The sequence below is a fragment of the Sciurus vulgaris genome (genome assembly GCF_902686455.1).
Source record: "Sciurus vulgaris genome assembly, chromosome: 13".
NCBI lineage: Eukaryota > Metazoa > Chordata > Mammalia > Rodentia > Sciuridae > Sciurus > Sciurus vulgaris.
Genome location: NC_136474.1, coordinates 61,588,547 through 61,615,230, shown reverse-complemented (window position 1 = coordinate 61,615,230; position 26,684 = coordinate 61,588,547). Strand labels below are relative to the sequence as shown.

Here is a 26,684-nt window from a genome sequence, read left to right as displayed (position 1 = left end):
CCTGCAGGACATATTATTCTGTGAAATTCTAATTCATTGCCAAGAGTCCAGAGCTGGGGATATAGCTCAATTGGTAGAGTGCTTGTCTTGCATGCACAGGGCCCTGGGTTCAATCCCCAGCATCATTAAAAAAAAAAAAAAAGTCCACTGGTCAGAAAGTTGTGTAGAAAAAAGAGAGAGAGAAACAAAGAAGGTTGTGTAGTGAACACTCTCTGTTGCTTAATTAAAGTCAGTACTTCATAGTCTTTTTTTTTTTTTTTTTTGGGTGCTGGGGATCGAACCCAGGGCCTTGTGCTTACAAGGCAAGCACTGTACCGACTGAGCTATCTCCCTAGCCACTTCATAGTCTTTTTGTTGAAAAATGAGCTGTTAAATCATCTGATATAATAATGGCTATATTTGCATAGATTAGGGTATCAGTCAGAATACCTAATTCCCTGATTTATTTGTTTCCTGGAACCTTTTTAGTAGCATTAAAAAGTCCAGAGAAATTTGTAAGGATGTAATTATAACATTTTTCTTTTAAGACAGCATATGTTCTACCTTGAAAAGCTAATGTTATATCAACACTCTATAAGATTATGCCATTTTAGTTAATGTCCTTTCCATTAAGGTTATTCTTTAATCTTCTCCAGAACCTAAAAACTCCCTGTCTAAAATCATGGAGAATCTAATTAGGTGGATGACAAGGGCAGTGGCAGTTCATATCTGCTGGTGAACTGGTGATAAAACTAAACTGGCTAAGCTAGGGAACCAGCCTTGGTATCCTTCAACAGATAAATGGATAAAGAAAACGTGGTATATATACACAATGGAATAGTACTCAGCCTTAAAGAAGAATGAAATTATGGCATTTGCTGTAAATGGATGGAACTGGAAACAATCACGCTAAGTGAAATAAGCCAATCCCCAAAATCCAAAGGCCAAATGTTCTCTCTGATATGCGGATGCTGACTCACAATGCGGGGGGTGTGCAGGAAGGGAAGAATAGAAGTACTTTGGATTAGACAAAGGGGATTGAAGGGAAAAGAGAAGGGATGGGAATAGAGAAGACAGTAGAATGAATTGGACATAACTTTCCAATGTTCATATATGAATACACCACCAGTGTAATTCCACGTCATATACAACCACAAAAATGAAAAGTTATACTCCATGTATATATGATGTGTCAAAATACATTCTACTGTCATGTATAACTAAAAAGAACAAATAAAAAAATTTTTAAAAAGACTTAACTGCTTTCCCTAATTGATAATGTTTACCAGCTTTATCAGAGTAGACAGAGTAAGGTAGTCTATTGAAGACTATATTATGGTTATTTTGAGAACATTAACATGCATAGGAAGATTATTTTAAAAATCCAAGCCCTTTAATTTAGTTCATAATATGTATGATCCAGCTCATCAATTGACAAGGATATTTAGACAAGGACACCTGTAAGGGACATTTTCTGTAGGATATTATTGTACATTTTTTGTATATCAACATTTATATGCTTCTTTTAATCTAAGAAGTACAGCATCTTTGAAATACTTGTATATTAATATACTTAAACATTCCTTAATTTAGAAAGACTGAAATTTTTTAGCTTGTCAGGTTGTGTTTTTTGTTTGTTTGGTTTTTGTTTTTGTTTTTGGTACTAGGGATTTACCCCAGGGGGGATTTATCACTGAGTCACATCCCCAGTCCTTTTTATTTTTTTTTTGAGGCAAGGTCTTGCTAAATTGCTGAGGCTGGCTTCGGACTTGCGATCCTCCTGTCTCAGTCTCCTGAGCTGCTGGCATTACAGGTGTGTGCCACCACTCTCAGCTTTTAAACAACTTTTTATCCTAAATTTGGGGAACATAAGAGCTCTCATAATAATTTTGAGTTAATTAAAATTTAGAGAATGCGACTAGGGGTGTAGTTCAGTAATAGAGCATGTACTTAGCATATGTGAGGCCCTGAGTTCAATCCCCAGCACCCTCCAAATAAATACATATTTTGCAGACTGTAAAATAAACTTATCATTCCTGTTAGCTGCCACCTTCTTCCTCCTCCTTTTATTCTTTTCCTTTTTCTCCTTCTTCTCTTCTTTTCCCTCTTCCTCCTTCTCTTCTTTTGTATGCAGTAAAACTCACATAACAGAATTAACCATTTTTTATTCTTAATTAAAAAAAATTTTTTTAGTTGTAGATGGACACAATACCTTTATTTTATATATTTATTTTTATGTGGTGCTGAGGAGGGTTGAACCCAGGGCCTCATACATGCTAGGCAAGTGCTCTACCACTGAACCACAACCCCAGCCCCAGAATTAACCATTTTAAAGTGTACATGTCACAGGTGTTCACTGTATCCACAATACTTTGCAGTTGTCACTTCTATCTAGTTCTGAAATATTTTTATCACTCCCCCCAAAGAAACTCCCATTAAGCAGTCACTCCCTGTTCTCCCCGTCACTATGGCAATCACTTTCCGTTTCTGAATTAGCCTATTCTGGATATTTTATATAAATGGAATCAAAATATGCAATCTTTTGTGTATGACTTCTTTTACTTAGCATAATGATTTTCAGATTCATCTATCCCACAGGATGTTATTCTTTAATTCTTTTTTATGACTGAATAATATAGCACACTGAAAATAGTCTTGAAGTAAGTTTTGAGATCAGAACATGGGAGTCCTGCTGGGTGAGATGGCAAACACCTGTAATCCCAGTGGCTCCAGAGGCTGAGGCAGGAAGATCGCGAGTTCAAAGCCAGCCTCAGCAACCGAGCAAGGCCCTAAACAAGTAAGCAACTTAACGACACCTTGTCTCAAAATAAAACGTAAAATGGGCTGGCTCCGTGGTTGAGTTCCCCTGGGTTCAATATCTGGTACAAAAAATTAATAATAATAAAAAGTGAGTTCTTCAACTTTGTGTATCTTTTTCAAGTTTGTTTGAGGTTATTTGAGGTTCAATGTAATTCCATATGAATTTTGGTATCAGTTTTTTCCATTTCATCATAAAGGACCATTGGAAATTGAGAATGTACTACTGCACTGAATCTGAAGAAGGCTTTGGGCAGAATCGCCATTTTAACAACATTAAGTCCTCCAATCCATAATCATTGGGTATCTTTCTACTTATTTAGGTTTACAATTTCTTTCTTTTCTTTCCTTTTTTTTTTTTTTTTTTTTTTTTTTGATGTGGGGCTTTGCACATGCTAGACAAGTACTCTACCATGGAGGTATATTTCCAGTCTTCACCAGTGTTTTGTAGTTTTCTCCATACATGTGATGCACCTCCTTGATTAAATTTATTCCTCAGTATTTTATTATTTTTGATGTTTTTATAAATGAGATTGTTTTCTAATTACATTTTCAAAATTTGTTGCTAGTGCATATTGTGTGTTGATCTTATAACCTACAACTTTGTTGAATTTGTTTATTAGCTCTAATTTTTTGTGTGGATTGTTTAAGATTAATATATCTTTGTGTGTAACAGGGAGAGTATTTGGGGCTGAACTCAGAGACTCTATCACTGAATCACATCAACAGTCCTTTTTATTTTATTTTGAGACAGAGCTTGCTAAGTTGCTAGGACTGGTTTCAAACTTGTGATTTTCCTGCCTCAGTCTCCTGAGTCACTAAAGATATGAAATAAGGTTATATCCTTTGTGAATAAAGATAATCTTATCTTCTTTTTAATTTGAAGATGAGATATGAAAATTAATCATAAGTATTGAAAACGGTTATAATAGACATTTGAAAACACAGCAATCAGGAACAATGTTGGTAAGTATAGATCTAACAAACTGAAGCAGAAAATACTGTGGGAGTTCAGAGCCAAGTCAGACTGCAAACCAAGGAAGACCTAAGAGTTGGTGCTTCGATTGAGTCACTGAGAGTAAAATGTAGCTGGGAGTGGGGGGAGAATATATACTCAATTATAAATAGCATAGATGAGTAGCTTAAATGCAAATTGTGGAATACAAATCAGTGAACAATACAGGAAGAGAATCTTTTTTTTTACTTTTTTTTAAATTTATTTTTATTGTAAACAAATGGGATACATGTTGTTTCTGTTTGTACATGGAGTAACAGCATACCATTTGCATAATCATACATTTACATAGGGTAATGATGTTTGATTCATTCTGTTATTTTTTTCCTTCCCCCTCACCCCTCCCACCCCTCTTTTCCCTCTATACAGTCCTTTCTTCTTCCATTCTTGACCCCCCTCCCACCCCCCACTATGTGTCATCATTCGCTTATCAGTGAGATCATTCACCTTTTGGATTTTTGAGATTGGCTTATCTCACTTAGCATGATATTCTCCAATTTCATCCATTTACCTGCAAATGCCATAATTTTATTATTCTTTATAGCTGAGTAATATTCCATTGTATATATATATATATACCACAGTTTCTTTTTCCATTCATCAATTGAAGGATGTCTAGGTTGGTTCCACAGTCTGGCTATTGTGAATTGAGCAGTTATAAACATTGATGTGGCTGTATCTCTGTAGTATGCTGATTTTAAGTCCTTTGGGTATAGGCCGAGAAGTGGGATAGCTGGGTCAAATGGTGGTTCCATTCCAAGTTTTCTGAGGAATCTCCACATTGCTTTCCAGAGTGGCTGCACTAATTTGCAGCTCCACCAGCAATGTATGAGTGTACCTTTTTCCCCACATCCTCTCCAACACCTATTGTTGCTTGTATTCTTGATAATCGCCATTCTAATTGGGGTGAGATGGAATCTTAGTGTAGTTTTGATTTGCATTTCTCTTATTACTAAAGATGGTGAACATTTTTTCATATGTTCGTTGGTTGGCTGTACATCTTCTTCTGTGAAGCGTCTGTTCATATCCTTAGCCCATTTGTTGATTGTGTTATTTGTATTCTTGGTGTAGAGTTTTTTGAGTTCTTTATATATTCTGGAAATTAGTGCTCTATCTGAAGTATGAGTGGCAAAGATTTTCTCCCACTCTGTAGGCTCTCTTTTGCATTGCTGATAGTTTCCTTTGCTGAGAGAAAGCTATTTAGTTTGGATCTCTCCCAGTTGTTGATTCTTGCTTTTATTTCTTGTGCTATGGGAGTCCTGTTAAGGAAGTCTGATCCTAAGCCAACGAGGTGAAGATTTCGACCTACTTTTTGTTCTATAAGATGCAAGGTCTCTGGTCTGATTTTGAGGTCCTTGATCCATTGTGAGTTGAATTTTGTGCATGGTGAGAGATAGGGGTTTAGTTTCATTCTGTTGCATATGGATTTCCAGTTTTCCCAGCACCATTTGTTGAAGAGGCTATCTTTTCTCCATTGCATATTTTTGGCACCTTTGTCTAGTATGAGAAAATTGTATTTATTTGGGTTTGTGTCCGTGTCCTCTATTCTGTACCATTGATCTACCTGTCTATTTTGGTGCCAATACCATGCCGTTTTTGTTACTATTGCTTTGTAGTATAGTTGAAGTTCTGGTATTGCGATACCCCCTGCTTCATTCTTCCTGCTAAGGATTGCTTTAGCTCTTCTGGGTTTCTTATTCTTCCAGATGAATTTCATGATTGCTTGCTCTATTTCTGTAAGGTACATCATTGGGGTTTTAATTGGAATTGCATTGAATCTGTATAGCACTTTTGGTAGTATGGCCATTTTGACAATATTAATTCTGCCTATCCAAGAACATGGGAGATCTTTCCATCTTCTAAGGTCTCAGGAAGAGAATCTTACATGCATTGGATTGGGTGGGAATTTAAGGTGGTTTTAAAGTTCAGGTACAACTGATACAGGAAGACAGTGGAAGAGTTGAAATCACAGGTGAAGACATAAATTGGGAGATGGTAAGTAGCAATTTTGGTGACTGCAGGGCTCACGGAAGGGAACAGTGTTAAAGATTTTTTTAGGTCTCCGAAGATAGGGAGGTTAAACTCAAGCTGTGTTGTTTCAAATCTAGGTTAAGTGTACTGGATAAGCAGGGAGGTACAGTGGGGAAAGTGTAGGATGACCCAGGAATGGACATGAGGAGAAGGAAGTGAGAAGGAGTCTCACTCATTGGAGTGAGAGAAGAAGAAAGGAGATTTAGTTCACCTCTTCTCTTTGAACTTCAAGTTATTGTCATGAAAAATGGGCAAGATAAACTATACTTGTAACCAAACTGATGAATAAACATATTGATGAGTGCTTGGTGCAAAGTTCTTGAACAGTACTTCTCAAAAGCTGGTTTAGGAATTTCTGTGGTTTCTAACTATCTTTCCGAAAGTTTCTTGTATTGATATTTAGATTGTGACAATGTTCACTTTTTGGTATCCTTTGTGAATTACCATAGTTAAGGCGAATATCAAGCCAAAATGTGATGGGTTAATGATAAGATTTCTGAAAATTAATTATTTTTTGTATTGCTGAGGATTGGATTTAGGCCCTTGTACATGCAAAGTACATGCTGTACCACTGAGTTACCATCCCAGCACCCTGAAATTAAATTTAGCTGTACGAGTAATACATGAACATATTATTATCATAAAAAAATGAAAATATAGCCTGTAGTCCCAGCGACTTAGGAGCTGAGGGAGGAGGATTGCAGGTTCAAGGCCAGCCTCTACAACTTAGGGAGACCCTGTTTCAAAATAAAAAACCAGAAAGGACTGAGGATGTAGTTGGATAGTAAAGCACCCTGGGTTCAATCCCCTGTACCAAAAAAGAAAAAAAAAAAAATATATATATATATAGAGAGAGAGAGAGAGTGTGTGTTTAATGGTTCCATTTGATCCTCTCCCTGGGACCACTATTAATGTGTTAATGTATTCTCCAGACCATTTGTCATTCAGATACTTGTGAATTCATATAAAGTACTTAAAACAAATGTTATATTGTACTTTTGTTTATGCAAGTTTTAAAAAAGCAAATCTATCATATCTGAAATTTATTCATCTTTTAGACTGCTATGTGTACTCTGCAACATGGATGTGTCATTGTGTCATGTTTATCCATTTATCTGTTGTGACTGTCCCAACTTTTCACTAGTACTATGTTGGATCAAACACCTAGCATATGACTCCGGTGCAAACATACTGATGTTTCTCTAGCATTGATAGCAATTAGTGAATTTCCACAGAAGTGCATGTTATTTATTTATATTTTAGTTTATTTTCTGAATCTTGTTTCTTCTTATATAATTCTGGGTCTGGAATCTGATACAGAGCAGCTGAGAAAGAAATTATGTTGCTGAGGCTGAAGATGAGGTGCAGAAGTATGGGTCCAGCTATCTGAGGGAGAGGAGGACTTCGGGTTAGCCTAGAGCCATTTCTTTCTCAGAGTCTTATGCAGAAGTATGGCTTCCATCTCCATGTGTGTGATCAGGATATCTGATTGTGTGTTTTTCACACACACACACACACACACACACACACACACACCTACAAAGAGCTCATGACTGTTTCGATGTAGTTAAAACATCCAGGAGCTACTCGATCGTTCAGAGTACAAGAAAAATGCCAGGAGAATCATGACCATGTGCTTCTGGAGGTATAAGGGGGCTTTGTTTTTTGTAGTCTCCCCTGGGAATAGGAATAATCTGTAGAAATAGGCAGGTAGTCCCAGAAACAGGGATGAGCAAAGTCAAGGACACAAAGACTTTATGTTGCCTGGCTTCTGGATTTCAAGAAATTTGGTGTTGACAATAGTGTTCAGCACACAGGGACAAGTAGTAGTCATGAAAGGCAGAGCTCACATGTATGATGGGTAACTCTGTGTGGGGAGTAGGCAATGGCTGAGTCTGGGGAAGAAAAATCAGTCAAACCAGTGTCAAACCACAGGGACCCCTTGAAAGATTGTCCCTAGCATCTGGCTTAGACCTTAAAATTCCCACAGACTGACTAGTGGATTGTTATTTATTTATTAATTTTTGTTTCTGGGGATTGATTCCAGGGCCTCACACAAGGAAAGCATGCTGTATCACTGAGCTACACTCCCAGCCCCTTACTGGTATATTTGCACCCCCCCCCCCCCCCCCTTTTTTTTTTAACATGGTCCTACTGTGTTTCCCAGGCTGTCTTTGAGTGACTGGGACATAGGCACATGCCACCAGTGTGGCTTATATGTTTTTTTTTTCCTACAATGAGGATTAAACCCAAGGTCTCAGCATGCTAGCCAAGCGCTCTATCATCTGGTTACATTGCCAGCCCTTTAAAATTTTAAGACGGGATCTCCCTAAGATGCGTGGACTAACCTTGAGTTTGTGATACTCCTGCCTCAGCCTCCTGAGTAGCTGAGATAATGGAGTAGTTTTCAATGTAATAATCATGCAAATAGTCTTCCAAGGTGACTGCACCAATTTAAATCAATATGCCCACCCATGTAGTTATCTATAATAACAGCTTATTTTGCAGAGACAGCGTTTCCCAAAAGGATTCTAGGCCCGACCAACACAAACCCTGCGTTTAATGCTGTCCCCGCCCACTTCCCAGGAACTAGCTTCGGCCCTACCCCTTCCGCCCGGTGGTCCCGCCTCTCGGCTGCGCCTCCTTCCCAGGGCTAGTAGCGGGAGGGGCGGGGTGGGCAGGCCGTGACGTCACTGCCGGCCGGACGCCATCTTGCTGGTTTGCGGAGGGACTTGGATGTAGCGGCGTCGGTGGTGAGGGCGTGGGGAAGGGTGGGGTGAGGGGGCGAGGCCGCGACGAGCGCGGCGAAACTCTCCTCCCCTTGGCCCCACCGCGTGGGACGGCGTGAACGCGGTTTTGGAGGGATGTCCGCTTTCTCTGAGGCGGCGCTGGAGAAGAAGCTGTCGGAGTTGAGCAACTCGCAGCAGAGCGTGCAGACCTTGTCCCTGTGGCTCATCCACCACCGCAAGCACTCGCGGCCCATCGTCACCGTGTGGGAGCGGGAGCTGCGGAAAGGTGAGTCTCTTGCGCCTCTCGGCTGCTGGCCCTCCACTTGGCGGGTTTCCTGGCGCCCCGGGGATCATGTCCCCCTCCCCCGGTTCTCGGCTGGCTCCCTAGAGGCCCCCGGGGCCCGCCGACTCCCCAGCGTCGGGAGAGACGTCTTCGTACCCTCGCGCTGTGGTCCGTGAGCTTGGAGGAGCAACATGCATCGTGCTTCCTGCGAAGTCGGCGCTTAGTACCTATTTATTGAATAAAGAAGTGAATAATACTTTTATAAATTCGACTAATTTAACGCAGGTACAGCAGCAGGAGCTTGAAACTCTGCACCCAGCTAGGGCCAGAAACTCAAGCATTCGATATTCCCCCCCTCCCCCGAAGTTATAATAGAGGATGGGGAGGGAATAGATAGGGAAATGGAAAGGAAAATATTGGGAATTATTTCCATAGTGTCTAGGACATATCAACCTAGTCTTGTAAAATTAATGAGAGATCAGTTTTAGAACTGGGAGTCTAAAATAAGAAGACGCGTGATGCAGTGGAAAGAGCCCCGACTTTGTGGATTTTTAGAGGCTCTGAATTGGTACATTTCTTTTAACCTCTATCTTGTAGATTCCTCACCTGAAAATGAAGGAGTTAGAGCTAGGGATCTAAAGGCCGGTTTTGCTTTATGATTATATGCCTATAGTACAGTGTTTTTGTTTTGCAGAACATTTGATAGCGTTCCTGTAAATAAAGTGAACTTTTTTGAACCTCAGTCTCGATAAAATATCCAAAATCATTTCACTTATGCAGAGCACCTTTGTGAAAACGGATTATGTTAGTGTGAACGGAAAGAAAAAATTCCCCATTTCCACTTGCTTAGTCTGAGTTTGTATCTTTATTCCTAATTCATCGGGTTGAGTGGGCCCTCTTATTGTTTTAGACATCTTGATGGATATGGTGATTATTAAAGTGTGAAGGGTTTTAATAAACTTATTAATCAAAATAGATCGCTACTAAGTGGCCCTTGTGAAAGCCAAAATATGGTGATAACTGTATAGAATGGAGACAGACTGTGCTTGTCTTGTATATTTACTGTGGTTAAGGAAATGTCATCCCTTAGAAGAAATTGAGTTACAGCCCTGTTTCTCAGTTTATGTAGAAGTATATGTGTATTGACTTTGAAGGAGTGATTCACCTATGAGTGGACAAAAATGTTTGAGAACATTGATATAAAGGTCTTCAAAGTGGCTGTGAACTTTGAGAAGTCAGGAATTGACTTTGTTTCTACACTACTAGATTTCAAAATCAGCACCAGGTTTATCCTTTTGGGGGTTGGGGGTGGGGAAAGCATGTAGAAACACGAATAACCAATAAAGGTTTGATACCCAGGCTACATTAAGAACTGTTAGAAATTAATAGAAAAATGACAGTACTGTTTATGGACTTTTCACAAGAGGAAACCTGAATGCCAACAAATGATACTTAGTAATAAAAAATAAACCAGCAAGGTATCACTTTATGTTTATCAGTTAGGCAAAATTGAAAAGAATGACAGTAACAAGAATTGCTGAGGATGAAGAGAAACAGTAACTTTTATTTATTTATTTGGTATTAGGAATCGAACCCAGAGTTGCTTTACCACAGAGCCACATCCCCAGCCCTTTTTATTTTGAGACAAGGCCTCACTTAGTTGCCCAGGCAGGCCCCAAACTTGAATTTGAGATCCTCCTGCCTCAGCCTCCTGAGATGCTGGGATTACAGTTGTGGGCCACCACACCCAGTGAGAAACAATAACACCACACTGTTTGGTGGAAATGTGAAAAGGTAAAATAATTCTGGAGGTCAGTTTAATAACCTCCAATGAAGTTGAAGGTACCCTTTAACTTAGCAGTTCTCTTTCTAGGAATATATCCTAAAAATGAGTACATGCTACAGAATTGTTTTATTGCAGCTTCGTAACAAAAATGGAAATAATTTGAACATTCTATTAGAGAATGGGTAATTACTTTTTAAAATTCATACAATATAATATTGTCCAACAGTTTTTATAAATGAACTAGAGCTGCATGAAAGGACTGAATTAAGAAACAACAAACAAAATCTTGAGGTAAGAAAACAGTATAGACCAGTATGCTATTTGGTAAAGTTTAAAAACATGCAAAATGATACTCTTTTTTTTGCTTACACATACATGTAAATATAATTAAATCATGAATAGCAGTGGTTAACACTATATTCCAAGATAGTAGTTACCATAGTAAGAGAGGAAATGGAATGGGATTTGTGCTAACTAATGTTCCATATGTTTTAAAACATATATAGGTACAAGCCCAACACAGTAGTACCTCTCCCAGTTACTTTGGAGATTGAGGAAAGAGGATCACAAATTCAAGCCCAGTCTGGGCAATTTACAAAGACCCTATCTCAAAATAGAAATAAAAAGGGATGTAACTGTAAATTTTGAAAAGTCAAGAATTTACTTTGTAGTGATAGTGTGCTTGCCTATCATGTGAAGCCCTGAATTAAATCCCAGTATCGCAAAAAGTTAGAAAGGGGTATAAACATGGGAAAATGATAAATGTGCTGTTAACTGGATTTAAGGATGTTTCCATCTGTTTTAAGTACTTCATAATTAGAACAGAATAAGGCATATAAATAGATGCTTTAGGAAGAGAGTGGCGATGGTGAAGATAGTAGTGGTGAACCTGCTGCTGCTGCAGTTCTTATGTTGGTCTGGGTTAGTCTGCCAGGAGTTTCCTTTCCTTGACATACGACTACCTTTGCTGGGTACCTTTGTGTCCTCCCGCTCCCTGCAGTTTTACTTGTCAACTTCAGAATTGGAGTCTCCTGTAGCACAATGATAATGGCAATCACATACTGATTGTGTACTAGGAAACTACCTCTTCATGCTGCCTGTAGACTGAGGGTGTGTGTCATATTAGATGGTGGGTTTCTTTGTGTTGTTTTCCTGTTTCAGTTTTTAGCTTTCTTAGCCCCAATAGACTACTTTTTTTTTTAATATTTTTTTAGTTGTCAACAGACCTTTATTTATTTATTTTATTTATTTTTATTTATATGCAGTGCTGAGAATCGAGCCCAGTGTATCACGCATAATAGGCAAGCACTCTACCACTGTGCTACAAACCCAGCCCCCCAACAGACTACATTTGATGAAAGTTTTTGGGTATTTGTTGAATTCATTTTCACTAATAAGGTTGTAGGTTAGATGCAGGTTCTTGTGTACTGTATATTTTTAACTGCTCTGTTTTATTTGGTTTAGAAAAGTAGAAAGTTAAAGAACATTTTTCATTTGCTTTAAAAACATAGTAATATAAGTCATTGAAACCGAAGGATTCTGAGTTGACAATTCTGTGGCTTCTATATTGTTTGATAATGTTACTTCTATCTCTTTTAGAGTTAGAACTGAACAAGTAGACAGTGTTTATATTTTCTAAGTTTTATACTTAAAAGGATTTGATGTTTTCAAACTAACTATGAACTTAATCATATTTTCTGCATCTTTGAAGATAATTGTCAAATTATATTCTGGTTACTTAACATTGTTTCATTTTCCTTTTCATAGATTTTTCACATTCCTTTCCAGTAACTAGATCTGTAGTATAAAGTGATTTTTGCAGCATTTTGATGGCAGGTTTAAATTATCAGCTAGTAGGCTGATTAAAACAAGATAAATCATTATAAAAGATGTCAAACAGGTATAAATTCCCATTGTAGTCATTGCCCAGCTTCAACAGTTTTAGTGTTAACATCTGAAAAAAGTTACTTAAAATATCAAATATTCAAACTGTATTTGTTCTCTTGGTTATCTTGTTCTTTTTCTTATTTTTAGCCATTTGTTTGATTCAGGATCCAAGTAAAGCTTCCTTATTACAATTGATTACCATATTCCTTAAATCCGTTTACATCTGTGGTTTCTCTTTTTCATTTTAAATTTATTCATTGAAAAAAATCAAATTGGTTATCTCATAGAAATTTTCACAGTCTAGGAATTTCTGAGTCTTTCAGGTTTGAGGATTCCTCTACTTTTAAAAATTATTGTGGAGTTCAGTGTGGCAGGGCACACCTGTAATCTCAGCTATTTGAGAGGCTGAGGCAGGATCACAAGTTAAGGCCAGCCTGGGAAACCTTCTGGGACCCTGCCTCAAAATAAAGTAAAAAGGGCTGGGGCTGTAGTTCAGTGTTAGAGAGCTTGCCTAGCATGAATCAGAACCTGGATTCAATTCCCAGTACTCGGGTGGGGGTAGCTATTGAGCATTTCAGGGTTTTTTTGTTTTTTGTTTTTTTATGTAGATTAAATCTATTGGCAGTTACTACACTAGAAATTAAAACATTTAAATACTTAATTAACTTACTAAAAATGACAAAACTAAATCGATTTTAGGTTAACATAAAATAACATTTTGAATAAAAAATAATTATATTTTCTAAAAAAAAATAGAGAAAGGAGAGATTGTTTTACATTCTTAAAAATCTTTTTGTGTTTATGATGCTGGTCCAGGGCCTCCTGCAGTGGTAAGCATGCACTCCTCTACTGAGTTATACTTAACCCCTGCATATCTTTATAATGTCTTAATGGAAAACAGTTGGATTCTCACGCATGTTTCTGCATCCAGTCACACATCATATGACCTCTGGAAAACACCACTCTGTGTATGAGAGAACAAGAGTAAAAAAAAGACAAATGATAACTTAGCATAACTGTGAAAGAAGTTCTGATGTCAGAGACCCCTTGAAATAGACTTGAGGACCCCCAGGGATCCACAGACTATTTGTTAAGAACTAGATCATTTCCTGTAAATTGTTGATAAGATTAGGAGCCTAGAATATTATGCTTTTCCTTGAATAGTCGTGTTCCCTTTCAACTGTTGATTCCCCTCAAATCTTAGTGAATTTATGAAATTTCCCTTTGACCTAAAAATGTAATTTTCTTTAACTTTACTTATCTATAACAAAATTAAAAAAGACTTGATATCATTTTGCTATTGGCTAAGCAAATTACCTTGAATTTCTAATAAAAGTAAAGGTGTGTTTGTACATAAAACAAACAATATGGCTGTTTAATTTTGTTTTTTTTTACAAAATGAATTTTTATTCAAAATGGACAAGTAGACCTCTCCTCTGTTGGTTTCCTTTATTCAGAAAATAATTATTGAGCTCCTTCCTCTGTTAATAGACTAATAATGATTCAGCAGATAAAAAGACACAGCTATCTTCATGAAGCTTATATACCAACCAGGGAAGTAGACTATTAAATAAGTAACAGTACAGTAATACAAAGGAAAAATACGGTTGGACATCTGGCTTACTTTAGAGACACTGGGAAGGCTTCCTTTTTTTAAGTTTTGAAGTATGAGTAGAATTTGCTAGGAACTGCACAAAGAATATAGACATAGTGTTTGCTGGTGCTTTAATCATTTGAATGTGTATTTACATTTGACATTTTATGTAGAACATTTTAATTCAGAAATCATTTTTGTAGCAAGGTTTTACAGTATAAATTTTAGTTAAACCTTTAGTTTTTTTAATGTGTGGAAGGAACTTCAAATGGTTTAGGATATTGTAATCTGTTCTTCAGAATGCTTTAAGGTGATAATAATGATGAATTGTTTATTTCTTTACTTCCTTGTCATGTAGTCTTTTTTAGTCATTTTTTTGTTTGTTTTGCTTTTTGTTTTTGGTACTGGGAATTGAACTCAGGGGCACTCTACCATTGAGCTATATCCTCAGTTCTTTTTATTTTTTTTATGTTGAGATAGGTTCTTAATAAGTTACTTAGGGCCTTGGTGAATTGCTTGGCTGTTCTTGAACTTATATCCCCTGAGTTGTTGGTATAACAGGCTTGTGCCACTGCACCCTGGTTTTTGGGTTATGGGATGACTCATGGCTGCTATCAGGTGCCGGTTAGTCTTGCTGTCTTTCTTAGAGCTTTTCTTTAGTCCTTTCTCTCTATAATGAGAAACTGAAAAAGTTTACCATGATATTGTAAATGCTTGGATTTTTCAGGTATAGTTTTTAAACTATACTCATGTTTGATTAGGTAATTGTATGCACAGTTAAGTTTTAAATAATCATCCAACTTTGTGTTATATACATCTGTTTTGTCAATTTTTTCACCACTGTGACCAGGGAACCTGACAAGCACAATTTTTAGAGAGGAAAGCTTATTTGGTGTTCATAATTTTAGAGGTCTCAGTTCATAGATGGCCAACTCCATAGCTCTGGTACAGGTGAGGCAGAACATTGTGGTGAAAGGGTGGGGCAGAGGAAAGTTCTCCAGGATATGATATTTAGGAAGCAAAGAGCTCTCCACTGACAAGGACAGGGGCATGACCCAGTGACCCATCTCCCCTAACCACAACCTACTTGCCGCCCAGTTAATCTGTTCAGGTGGATCAATACACTGATAGATGAAGGTCTCATAATCCCATCATTTCACCTCTGAATGATCTCGTCTCACACATGAACTTCTGGGGGGCACAATAGAGCTAAACCATAACATGAATCTTATTTGGTTCTTGATTCCTCTACTAAGAGGAAAGTGTTAATCCCTTAAGTTACATTCCAAAAAAACCTTAAAGTTGAAGAATTTTTTTTTTTTTTTTTAATTAGAAAAGTGGTCTGAATTGGTCAGTATTTGTGATGGCATATTTTGGTTTGATTCAAGGCACATTATTATTTTTCAAAGAGCATGGCTTAAAAAAAACCTTAGGCATTTAATCCTAAAGGTTATCTTTCTCCATCATTTGCTCAAATCATAAGTTATACTGTGTTCTATTTTATAGATTATTCTTTGGAACAAATTACATTTGTTTGGGTAGCCAAGGATTCTATTTTTGCCAAACTACAAAGAAATTTAGTTTTCTTTTTCTTTCTTTATTTTTTTTTTGCGGTACTGGGGATTGAACCCAGGGCCTTGTGCTTGCGAGGCAAGCACTCTACCAACTGAGCTATATCCCCAGCCCTGAAATTTAGTTTTCTTAATACAGTATTAGAAAATATTATAATACATGTAATGGTTGATATGGGTCATCCTTTTTTTTTTTTTTTTTGGGTGCTGGGGATCGAACCCAGGGCCTTGTGCTTACAAGGCAAGCACTCTACCGACTGAGCTATTTCCCCAGCCCCGATATGGGTCATCTTGACTGGGCTACAAGGTACCCAAGACATTCGGTCAGATATTTTGGATGTGTCTGAAGGTGTTTCTGGATAAAATTAACATTTGAATGTAGATTGAGTGAAGTAGCTACCTCCATAATGTAAGTGGGCTTATCCAGTCAATTGAAGACCTGAATAGAACAAAAAGGTTGACTGTCCAGTGAATAAGAGAAAAGTCATGCCCTACTGCCTTGAAGCTGGGTCATTGTTTCTTTCCTGCTTGATCTGAAATACCAACTGCTTATTATCATGGGCCCAGTTTATAGCCTTTAGACTAACACTTCTGGTTCTTAAGTCTTTGGGGTTGAACTCATCTGCACTGTTTGCTCTCTTGGGTTTCTCATTTGTCAACTGCAGATCTTGGGATTCATCAGCCTCCGAAGTCCCATGAACCAGTTCATTACAGTAAATCTCTATCTCTGTCTGTGTACAGACATCATATTGGCCCTGTTTCAATGGAGAATCCTGAGTAATAGCTGAGTAAAAATAATCTGAACTCCTAACATTTATTAACATTTAATCATTAAGTCAACTGTATGTGTTTCTAATTTGATGGTTCAGATGGCATTGTTTCTATTTTATACCATCAGTTTGTTGATGACTTAGGATTCCTTTCTCTGTTATGGACATGAATGTCCAGTGACAGATGAATGGATAAGCAAAGGTGGTATATCCATACAGTGGAATATTATTCAACCAAAAAAGGAACAAAGTACTGATACATGCTGCAGTGTGGATGAACCTTAAAAACATGCAAAGCAAAAGAATCTAGACACAAAAGATCACATGTCATATGATTACATTTATGTGAAATAACTAGAATAGATAAATCTGTATGATAGAAATTGGTTGCCAGAGGATAAAGGAGGCAAGTGGGGAGTGACTGATTAATGGATGTGATGGGGTCTTCTTTGGAAGTGCTGAACGTGTTCTAGAACTAGATAGAGGTGATGGTTATACAACCTTACAAATGTACTAAATTCCTTGAATTGTATTACTTTAATTTTATTATGTGAGTTTCAACTTAATATCAAGAATGATATTAAAAACCTTGTACTTTTATGTATCTATGTACTTTTTTTCTTTTTTTCTTTTATTTTTTAGATGTTGATAGACGTTTATTCATCTATTCATATGTGGTGTGGAGAATCAAACCCAGTGCCTCACAATTGCCAGGCAAGCACTCTACCACTGAGCCACAACCCCTTCCCCCGATTTTTTTTTAAAAGTAAAAATATAAGAATACACAACAAAACTGTCATATATTATTCAGACATCCCATTCCTCAATAAACTGATGCATGAAAATATTTGGATTCAAAGATGGTAGAGGTATGAGAGGGTGAAAAAAGAAAAAAAAAAAAGGAGGAAAGTCTCAATGGAAAATTGAATGATTGCTTCTGTTGGCTTTCAAAAATTTTCTCAGCTTCCCTTTTCCACCAATAGGTGAGGTTGTCTGAAGTTTGATGTTAGCTCCAGTTCAGTTGGTGCTGGACCTGTTGGGTGGGTGAGCTGACAGCAAGATGCCCTCACACCCTCTTACAGTCTTCCCACCCATTGTAGCTGGCCCCTCCCATCCTTGCACACTTCAGGACTCACTGACCTGGAGAGAGCCCAGTTCTCCCCAGTTTCTTCAACCTGTGCTCTTCCCAGGAAACTGTCCCTAGTCTCCGGCTTTCCATAGACTTGCCAGACCCAGACTGGACCACATAAACTCAGCTGCAATCTGATGGACCTGGGCTTCAGCTTCCCCAGGCCTTGTCTTGCTGCAGTCCAAAGATCTCAATGCCCTTTCTACTAGCAGAGAGACCAACAGGGATGCACTCACAGAAAGGAGCAACCCTGCAAAGAGGCAGCCAGATGGCAGCCACTACCACACTGAACAGAAAGACCTCAGGTGCAACCAGACCTGCAGGTATCCCAGTATATCTCCAGGCCCTGGCCTGGATCCCCAGACCAAGGTGGTCACACCCTGAGATGGCAGCAGCCATGGCAGCAAACCTGCAGGCCCTGGCTGTTGTCCCAAAATGACAGCAGCCACATGTAACCAAACCTGCAGGTACTGTGACAGTGGACTTCCAGGAAACAGCAGGCAGCAGGCGATCCACTGGCGGTCTGCAGGCAGTCTGCAGGCTAATGCAGACAATCAAAGGGTAGACGTCGGGTGGTGGTTGATGGGCAGGCAAGAGGCAGGCAAACTGGCAAATGGCAGATGATAGGTGGTAGTCAGCGAGGGATCCGCACTCAAAAAGCAGGTGATATGCTGGCAGATGGCCGGTGATTGCGGTGGATGAATAGGGTAAACAGCAGGGGATGGGTAAGCATCCAAGACTGACTAGCAGAGAAACAGTATTTCCTGTTTGAATCCTGAGTTACAAAGTGACAAGGAATGCAGTCTCCCTCTAGTCTACCATCTTGGATCTCTTCATAATAGTGATTTTTGTTTTGTTTTGTTTTGTTTTGTTTTGAGATGGAGTCTTACTATATTACCCAGGTTTGTTTCAAACTTGTGAATTCAAGCAATTCTCCTGCCTCAGCTTTCAGAGTAGTTGAAAGACTACAGGTGCATGCCACTGCACCTAGCCCAATAAATTCTTAATAAATATTAGCTGGGAATGTGGGAATTTAGTTGGAAAATTACCCAAAACAGCAACAGAGACATAAACACCATTAACCTCTAAACTGTGTAGCAAAGGGTATTAATCCCAAGTATTCAAAACTGGTTGATGAACAAGAGTCCTTGTAGAAGGCTTTCTGGAGGCAGTGTGGTCTTTGAAGAACCTTGAAAGTTGGGCAAAATTTATATAAAGAAAGAAAAGAAAGACTATCCCAAACCAGGCAAAGATCCATGGGCTGAATGTTTTTGCCTGCCACCAACCATCACCAAAAAAAAATTCATGTTGAAGCCTAAGTGTTGGTGTTTGAAGGTGGGGTGTTTGGGCTATAATTCTGTCATTAGGGTGGAGACCTCATGAATGGGATTAATGTCCTTTTAAGAAGAGATGGTAGAAAACTTGCTTCCTCTTTCTGTTCTCTGCCACGTGAGGATACAAGACAAGCCACGTTTAGGAGCTTAAGCCTGGGACGATGGTGTGCATTGTCCTTGTATCGTCATTCCAGTTCTGCTCTGGATCTACAAAAAATTCCTGGAGCTGGACCATATACCCAATGACTTCCCCTTTTGCATTTGGATATGGCCTGGAAAACCTTATTTTTTCCTTCTAAACACGATAATTAAAATCATCTTTACACGGGATGTTGGTCTCCTTTTGTCTTTACATAAAGTGACTTAAAAAGAAATTCAGAATTTTCCTGTTCAGAAAATCAGTTGTGGCACACCCATTCTAGATTCCGGCCCACCTCTATTCCTTCGTATCTATGTACTTTTATATACTCTTCCAGCTTTTTGTCTCTCCTCTTTCTCCTTGTCTCCAGGCTCTAGTGACAACTCCTGCTGCTTTGCATTCTCTCCTCCGAGGAATTATTTGCCCATCCATGATCCCTAGTCTTATTTTTTGAAGTGGGGTTCTTTTTAAAAATTCCACTTAACATCCTAAATTTATAGCAGCCTAATTTGAACTGATAACCAATTTATTTTCAAAAACTCTTGTTCCTATATGGTTTTGTCCCTCCGTTACATGCTTATTGTCACAAATTACATCTTTTTATGTTGTGTTTAATCAATAAACTTGTAAATTGCTTTATGCATTTGGTTTTTAAATCACATACAAAACAAGGTTTTACAAAACAAACCACAAAAATATTGACTTTTGTATTTACTTATATAATTATCTTTACTGGTGTTCATTATTTCTTACTACTTTGTTTTATTTATTTATTTATGTATTTTTTATTGTAAACAAATGGGATACATGTTGTTTCTGTTTGTACATGGAGTAACACCATACCATTTTCATATTCATACATTTACATAGAGTAATGATGTTTGATTCATTCCGTTATTTTTTTCCTTCCCCCCCAACCCTCCCACCTCTCTTTTCCCTCAATGCAATCCCTCCTTCCTCCATTCTTGCCCCCCTCCCACCCCGTTACGTGTCATCATCCGTTTATCAGTGAGCTCATTCGTCTTTTGGATTTTTTAGATTGGCTTATCTCGCTTAGCATGATATTCTCCAGTTTCATCCATTTGCCTGCAAATGCCATAATTTTATTATTGTTTATGGCTGAGTAATATTCCATTGTATATATACCACAGTTTCTTTATCCATTCATCAATTGAAGGGCATCTAGGTTGGTTCCACAGTCTGGCTATTGTGAATTGAGCAGCTATGAATATTGATGTGGCTGTATCTCTGTAGTATGCTGATTTTAAGTCCTTTGGGTATAGGCCCAGGAGTGGGATATCTGGGTCAAATTGTAGGTCCATTCCAAGTTTTCTGAGGAATCTCCACATTGCTTTCCAGAGTGGCTGCACTAATTTGCAGCTCCACCAGCAATGTATGAGTGTACCTTTTTCCCCACATCCTCTCCAACACCTATTGTTGCTTGTATTCTTGATAATCGCCATTCTAATTGGGGTGAGATGGAATCTTAGTGTAGTTTTGATTTGCATTTCTCTTATTACTAAAGATGGTGAACATTTTTTCATATGTTTGTTGATTGCTTGTAGAACTTCTTCTGAGAAGTGTCTGTTCATTTCCTTAGCCCATTTGTTGATTGTGTTATTTGTATTCTTGGTGTAGAGTTTTTTGAGTTCTTTATATATTCTGGAAATTAGTGCTCTATCTGAAGTATGAGTGGCAAAGATTTTCTCCCACTCTGTAGGCTCTCTTTTCGCATTGCTGATAGTTTCCTTTGCTGAGAGAAAGCTATTTAGTTTGAATCTCTCCCAGTTGTTGATTCTTGCTTTTATTTCTTGTGCTATGGGAGTCTGATCCTAAGCCAACAAGGTGAAGATTTGGACCTACTTTTTCTTCTATAAGATGCAGGGTCTCTGGTCTGATTTCAAGGTCCTTGATCCATTGTGAGTTGAATTTTGTGCATGGTGAGAGATAGGGGTTTAGTTTCATTCTGTTGCATATGGATTTCCAGTTTTCCCAGCACCATTTGTTGAGGAGTCTCTTTTCTCCATTGCAAATTTTTGGCACCTTTCTCTAGTATGAGAAAATTGTATTTATTTGGGTTTGTGTCCGTGTCCTCTATTCTGTACCACTGACCTACCTGTCTATTTTTGGTGCCAATACCATGCTGTTTTTGTTTCTATTGCTTTGTAGTATAGTTGAAGTTCTGGTATTGTGATACCCCCTGTTTCATTCTTCCTGCTAAGGATTGCTTTAGCTCTTCTGGGTTTCTTATTCTTTCAGATGAATTTCATGATTGCTTGCTCTATTTCTGTAAGGTACATCATTGGGATTTTAATTGGAATTGCATTGAATCTGTATAGCACTTTTGGTAGTATGGCCATTTTGACAGTATTAATTCTGCCTATCCAAGAACATGGGAGAGCTTTCCATCTTCTAAGGTCTTCCTTAATTTCTTTCTTCAGTGTTTTGTAGTTTTCATCGTAGAGATCTTTTACCTCTTTGATTAGATAGATGCCCAAGTATTTTATTTTTTTTGAAGCTATTGCAAATGGAGTTGTTTTCCTCATTTCCCTTTCAGCTGTTTCGTCGCTTGCATATAAAAATGCTGTAGATTTATGCATGTTGATTTTATAGCCTGCTGTTTTGCTGAATTCATTGATGAGGTCTAGAAGTTTTCTGGAGGAGGTTTTTGGATCCTCTAAATATAGAATCATGTCATCCGCAAATAGTGACAGCTTAAGTTCCTCTTTTCCTATTCGTATCCCTTTAATTTCTTTAGTCTGTCTAATTGCTCTGGCTAGAGTTTCGAGGACAATGTTGAATAGAAGTGGTGAAAGAGGACATCCCTGTCTTGTTCCCGTTTTTAAAGGGAATGGTTTCAGCTTTTCTCCATTAAGAATGATGTTGGCCATGGGCTTAGCATAAATAGCCTTTACAATGTTCAGGTATGTTCCTACTATCCCTATTTTTTCTAGTGTTTTGAGCATGAAGGGGTATTGTATTTTGTCAAATGCTTTTTCTGTGTCATTGAAATAACCATTTGATTCTTATCCTTAAGTCTATTGACATGATGGATTACGTTTATTGATTTACGAATGTTGAACCATCCTTGCATTCCAGGGATGAACCCTACTTAATCGTGGTGCACAATTTTCTTAATATGTTTTAGGATACAGTTTGCCAATATTTTGTTAAGGATCTTTGCATCTATATGAATTAAGGATATTGGTCTAAAATTTTCTTTCCTTGATGTGTCTTTTCCTGGTTTGGGTATGAGGGTGATATTAGCTTCATAGAATGAGTTCGGTAGGGTACCCTCCTTTTCTATTTCCTGGAATACTTTGAGAAGTATTGGAATGAGTTCTTCTTTGAAGGTCTTATAGAACTCGTCTGAGAATCCGTCTGGTCCTGGGCTTTTCTTGGATGGTAGATTTTTAATGGCTTCTTCTATTTCATTGCTTGATATTGATCTGTTTAAATCGTGTATGTCCTCCTGGTTCAGTTTGGGAGGAGCATATGTCTTTAGAAATTTGTCAATGTCTTCGGTACTTTCTATTTTGTTGGAATACAGATTTTCAAAGTAGCTTCTCATTATGTTCTGTATCTCAGTGGTGTCTGTTGTGATATTTCCTTTTGCATCATGTATTTTAGTAATTTGAGTCTTCTCTCTCCTTCTCTTTGTTAGTGTGGCTAAGGGTTTATCTATTTTGTTTACTTTCTCAAAGAACCAACTTTTTGTTTTGTCAATTTTTTGAATAGTTTCTTTTGTTTCAGTTTCATTGATTTCAGCTCTGATTTATATATTTCCTGTCTTCTACTACTTTTGCTGTTATTCTGTTCTTCTTCTTCTAGGGCTTTGAGCTGTAATGTTAGGTCATTTAATTGTTGACTTTTCATTCTTTTCTGGAATGCGCTCCATGCAATGAATTTTCCTCTTAGAACCGTTTTCATAGTGTCCCAGAGATTTTGATATGTTGTATCATCATTCTCATTGACCTCTAAGAATTTTTTAATCTCCTCCCTGATGTTTTTTGTTATCCATATTTCATTCAATAGCATATTATTTAGTCTCCAAATGTTGGAGTAATTTCCTTTTTTTACTTTGTCATTGATTTCTCCTCTCGGTCCATTATGATCTGATAGAACACAAGGCAGTGTCTCTACTTTTTTGCATTTCCTAAGGGCTGCTTTGTGGCATAACATATGGTCTATTTTCGAGAAGGTTCCATGTGCTGCTGAGAAGAAAGTGTATACGCTCATTGATGGATGGAATATTCTATATATGTCTATTAAGTCTAGGTTATTGATTGTGTTATTGAGTTCTATGGTTTCTTTGGTTGGGTTTTGTTTGGAAGATCTATCTAGTGGTGGCAGCGGTGGGTTAAAGTCGCCCAGAATTATTGTGTTGTGGTCTGTGTGATTCTTGAGAAGGATTTGTTTGATGTACGGGGATGCACCATTGTTTGGGGCATAAACATTTACTATAGTTATGTCTTCCTGGTTTATGGTTCCCTTAAGCAGTATGAAATGTCCTTCTTTATCCCTTCTGACTAACTTTGGCTTGAAGTCCACTTTATCTGATATAAGGATGGAAACCCCCGCTTTTTTACCGAGTCCATGTGCGTGGTAGGTTTTTTCCCATCCTTTCACCTTTAGTCTGTGGATGTCTTTTTCTATGAGATGAGTCTCTTGCAGGCAGCATATTGTTGGGTCTTTCTTTTGAATCCATTCTGCCAGTCTATGTCTTTTGATTGAGGAGTTTAGGCCATTCACATTCAAGGTTATTATTGAGAAATAATTTGTATTCCCAGTCATTTGGCTTATTTTTGGTTTTTAAGTCGACTTGGTTTCTCCTTTGAGTGTTTTTTCTCTAAGGTAGTTCCTCCCTTTGCTGACCTCCATTGTTGTTTTTCATTTCCTCCTCATGGAATATTTTGTTGAGAACATTCTGTAGTGCAGGCTTTCTATTTGTAAATTCTTTTAACTTTTGTTTATCATGGAAAGATTTTATTTCATCTTCAAATCTGAAGGTTAGTTTTGCTGAGTATAGGATTCTTGGTTGGCAACCATGTTCTTTCAGAGCTTGAAATATGTTGTTCCAGGCCCTTCTAGCTTTTAGAGTCTGGGTTGAGAAGTCGGCTGCTATCCATATTGGTGTCCCCCTATATGTAATCTGATGCTTTTTTCTTGCGACCTTCAAAATCCTATCTTTATTTTGAATGTTAGGCATTTTCATTATAATGTGCCTTGGTGTGGATCTGTTGTGATTCTGTGCATTTGGTGTTCTGTAAGCCTCTTGTATTTGATTTTCCATTTCATTCTTCAGGTTTGGGAAATTTTTTGATATTATTTCATTGAATAGGTTGTTCATTCCTTTGGTTTGTATCTCTGTGCCTTCCTCAATCCCAATAATTCTTAAATTTGGTCTTTTCATGATGTCCTATAGTTCTTGGAGATTCTGTTCATGATTTCATACTATCTTCTCTGGGCAACTTTATTTTCAAGATTAAATATTTTGTCTTCATTGTCTGAGGTTCTGCCTTCCAAGTGGTCTAGTCTTTTGGTGATGCTTTCCATTGAGTTTTTTATTTGGTTTATGGTCTCCTTCATTTCAAGGATTTCGTTTGTTTTTTTTTGAGAATCTCTATCTCTTTGTTGAAATGATCTTTTGCTTCCTGCAGGTGCTCTTTCAACTGCTTATTGGTATTATCATTCATTGCCTGCATTTGCTCTCTTATCTCATCCTTTGCTTCGCAAATCATCTTTTTTTTTTTTTTTTTTTTTTGCGAATCATCTTAATCATGTATAATCTGAAGTCCTTTTCTGACATTTCTTCTAACATACTGTCTATTACTATAGAATCTAGATTTGTTTAGATCATTTTCTTCCCTTGTTTTTTCATGTTGTTCATGTATCTTCCCCTCTAACATTGCAGATCTGGGGTATTGCAGATTTCCCCCTATAGGCTTATAGTGGCCCTATAGGTTTCCAAAACCCTTTCTTTAAGGGGAGATCAATATTAGCAGTGCCCAAATCAGACACTGTGCAATCCTAGACCAAATAGCCCCTATGGGGACAATAACAAAATTGTCATAATAAACAAAGTGAGTTGAAATATTATCTTCGGTAAAACAAACAGGTTTGCAATAAGGTCTGCAGTTTCTAATGGAAGACAAAGAGGATGCAGAGGGATGTAGAATGTGGCTGTTAATGGGATAAGAAAAGAATATATAGAAGTTCTAGAAAATAGAAAGGGTGAGAGTGTAATCAGAAGAAATCAGATGTTAGCATGCAGAAAAGGAAGAAAGAGACTCTGAGGGAACAGGTAAATAAAAGGAAAAGAGAGCAAGAAAAGTAAAGAAATAAAAACTTAAATTTTTTTAAAAAAGGAGAAAAAAGAAAATCTACTGTATAGCAGTCATATACTAATGAAACCTCCCAGTGTTCAGTAGCCTGATGCATGAGAAGTACCTGACAATGAGCTTCAAGCTTCCAACAGGCGTCTCAGGATGGGATTTGCCCCATCCAAAGATCGGAGCTATGGCTTCCAGGATTATCCAAGATGGCTGCTCTGGCTTCGAAATGTGTTGTCAAATGGGGAGCTGCAGCTCAGGGGTGGACGGGATGCAGTTGGTCCGGCAGGCGTCCTGGAGGTTCCGTGTGTTTGGTGTGGTTGCAGGATCCTGGAGGCCCGGTGTAATCAGTCTGTCTGGGGTTCCGGTGATAGGGCGCAGTCAGTTGGTCGGGGGGTCCTGGTGGCAGGGAGCAGTCGATATGAGGGCCCCAGAGGCAGGGAGTGATCAGTCGGGCTGAGGGATCCTGGAGATGGGGCTCAGTCAGTCCGGCCAGGGATCCTGTGGTACCTGGCTGTTGTCTCCAAAGGGCAGCAGCCATGTGTAATCAAACCTGCAGGTTCTGTAACAGTGAACTTCCAGGCAGCAGCAGGCAGCTGGTGCTCCACTGGAGGTTGGTGATCAGTTTGCTGAGTGTTGTCGGACGATTGGAGGTGAACCTCGAGCGTTGGATGATGGATAGGAGGAAGGCAGGCGATGGACAGGCGAGAGGCAGGCAAATGGTGGATGATAGACGCCTGACAGTGAGCAATCTGCTCTCAAAAAAGGCGTCGTTATGCTGGCAGACTGCAGGTCATCACAGCAGACAAATGGGTAAACACCAGGGATCGATAAGCAACAAAAACTGCCTTACCGAGAAACAGATATCCTCTGCTTGAATCCAGCGTTATGGAGCGACAAGGAACGCAGCCTCCCCCTAGGCCGCCATCTTGGATCTCCTACTACTTTGTTTTCTAGTGTTTTTTTCCACTCCAGCCTGAAGGTTCCCTTTAGCATTTCTTGTAGATCAGGTCTACTAGTGATGAACTTACTCAGGTTTTGTCTGTCCTGAAATATTTTATTTCTCCTTCAGATTTGAAGGATAGTTTTGCCCATACAAAATTCTTGGTTTACAGGTTGTTTTTTGTTTTGTTTTTCCTTTGAGTACTCTAAATATGCTTTCTCACTGTTTTTTGGGTGCCATAGTTTCTGAGAAATTGGCTTTTCATTTCATCAAGGCTGTACAGTACAGGACAATCACTTCTTTCTTACTGTTTTCAAGATCCTCTGTCTTTCTTTTGATGGTTTG

General features: G+C 38.3%; 1 protein-coding gene across 2 annotated transcripts in view; it reads left to right on the top strand.

Annotated features, from left to right (window-relative positions):
* The first annotated feature begins 8,549 nt into the window (after positions 1–8,549).
* The window catches only part of RPRD1A (regulation of nuclear pre-mRNA domain containing 1A), a 70,829-nt gene continuing 52,694 nt past the window's right edge, over positions 8,550–26,684 (top strand). The window contains exon 1 of one of the 2 annotated variants that reach the window (XM_079108592.1): positions 8,550–8,857. In XM_079108592.1, the coding sequence (XP_078964718.1) occupies positions 8,707–8,857 (151 nt within the window). In that variant the 5' untranslated portion in view covers positions 8,550–8,706. The remainder of the gene's footprint in view (positions 8,858–26,684) is intronic. The other variant, XM_079108591.1, reaches the window with a different exon arrangement.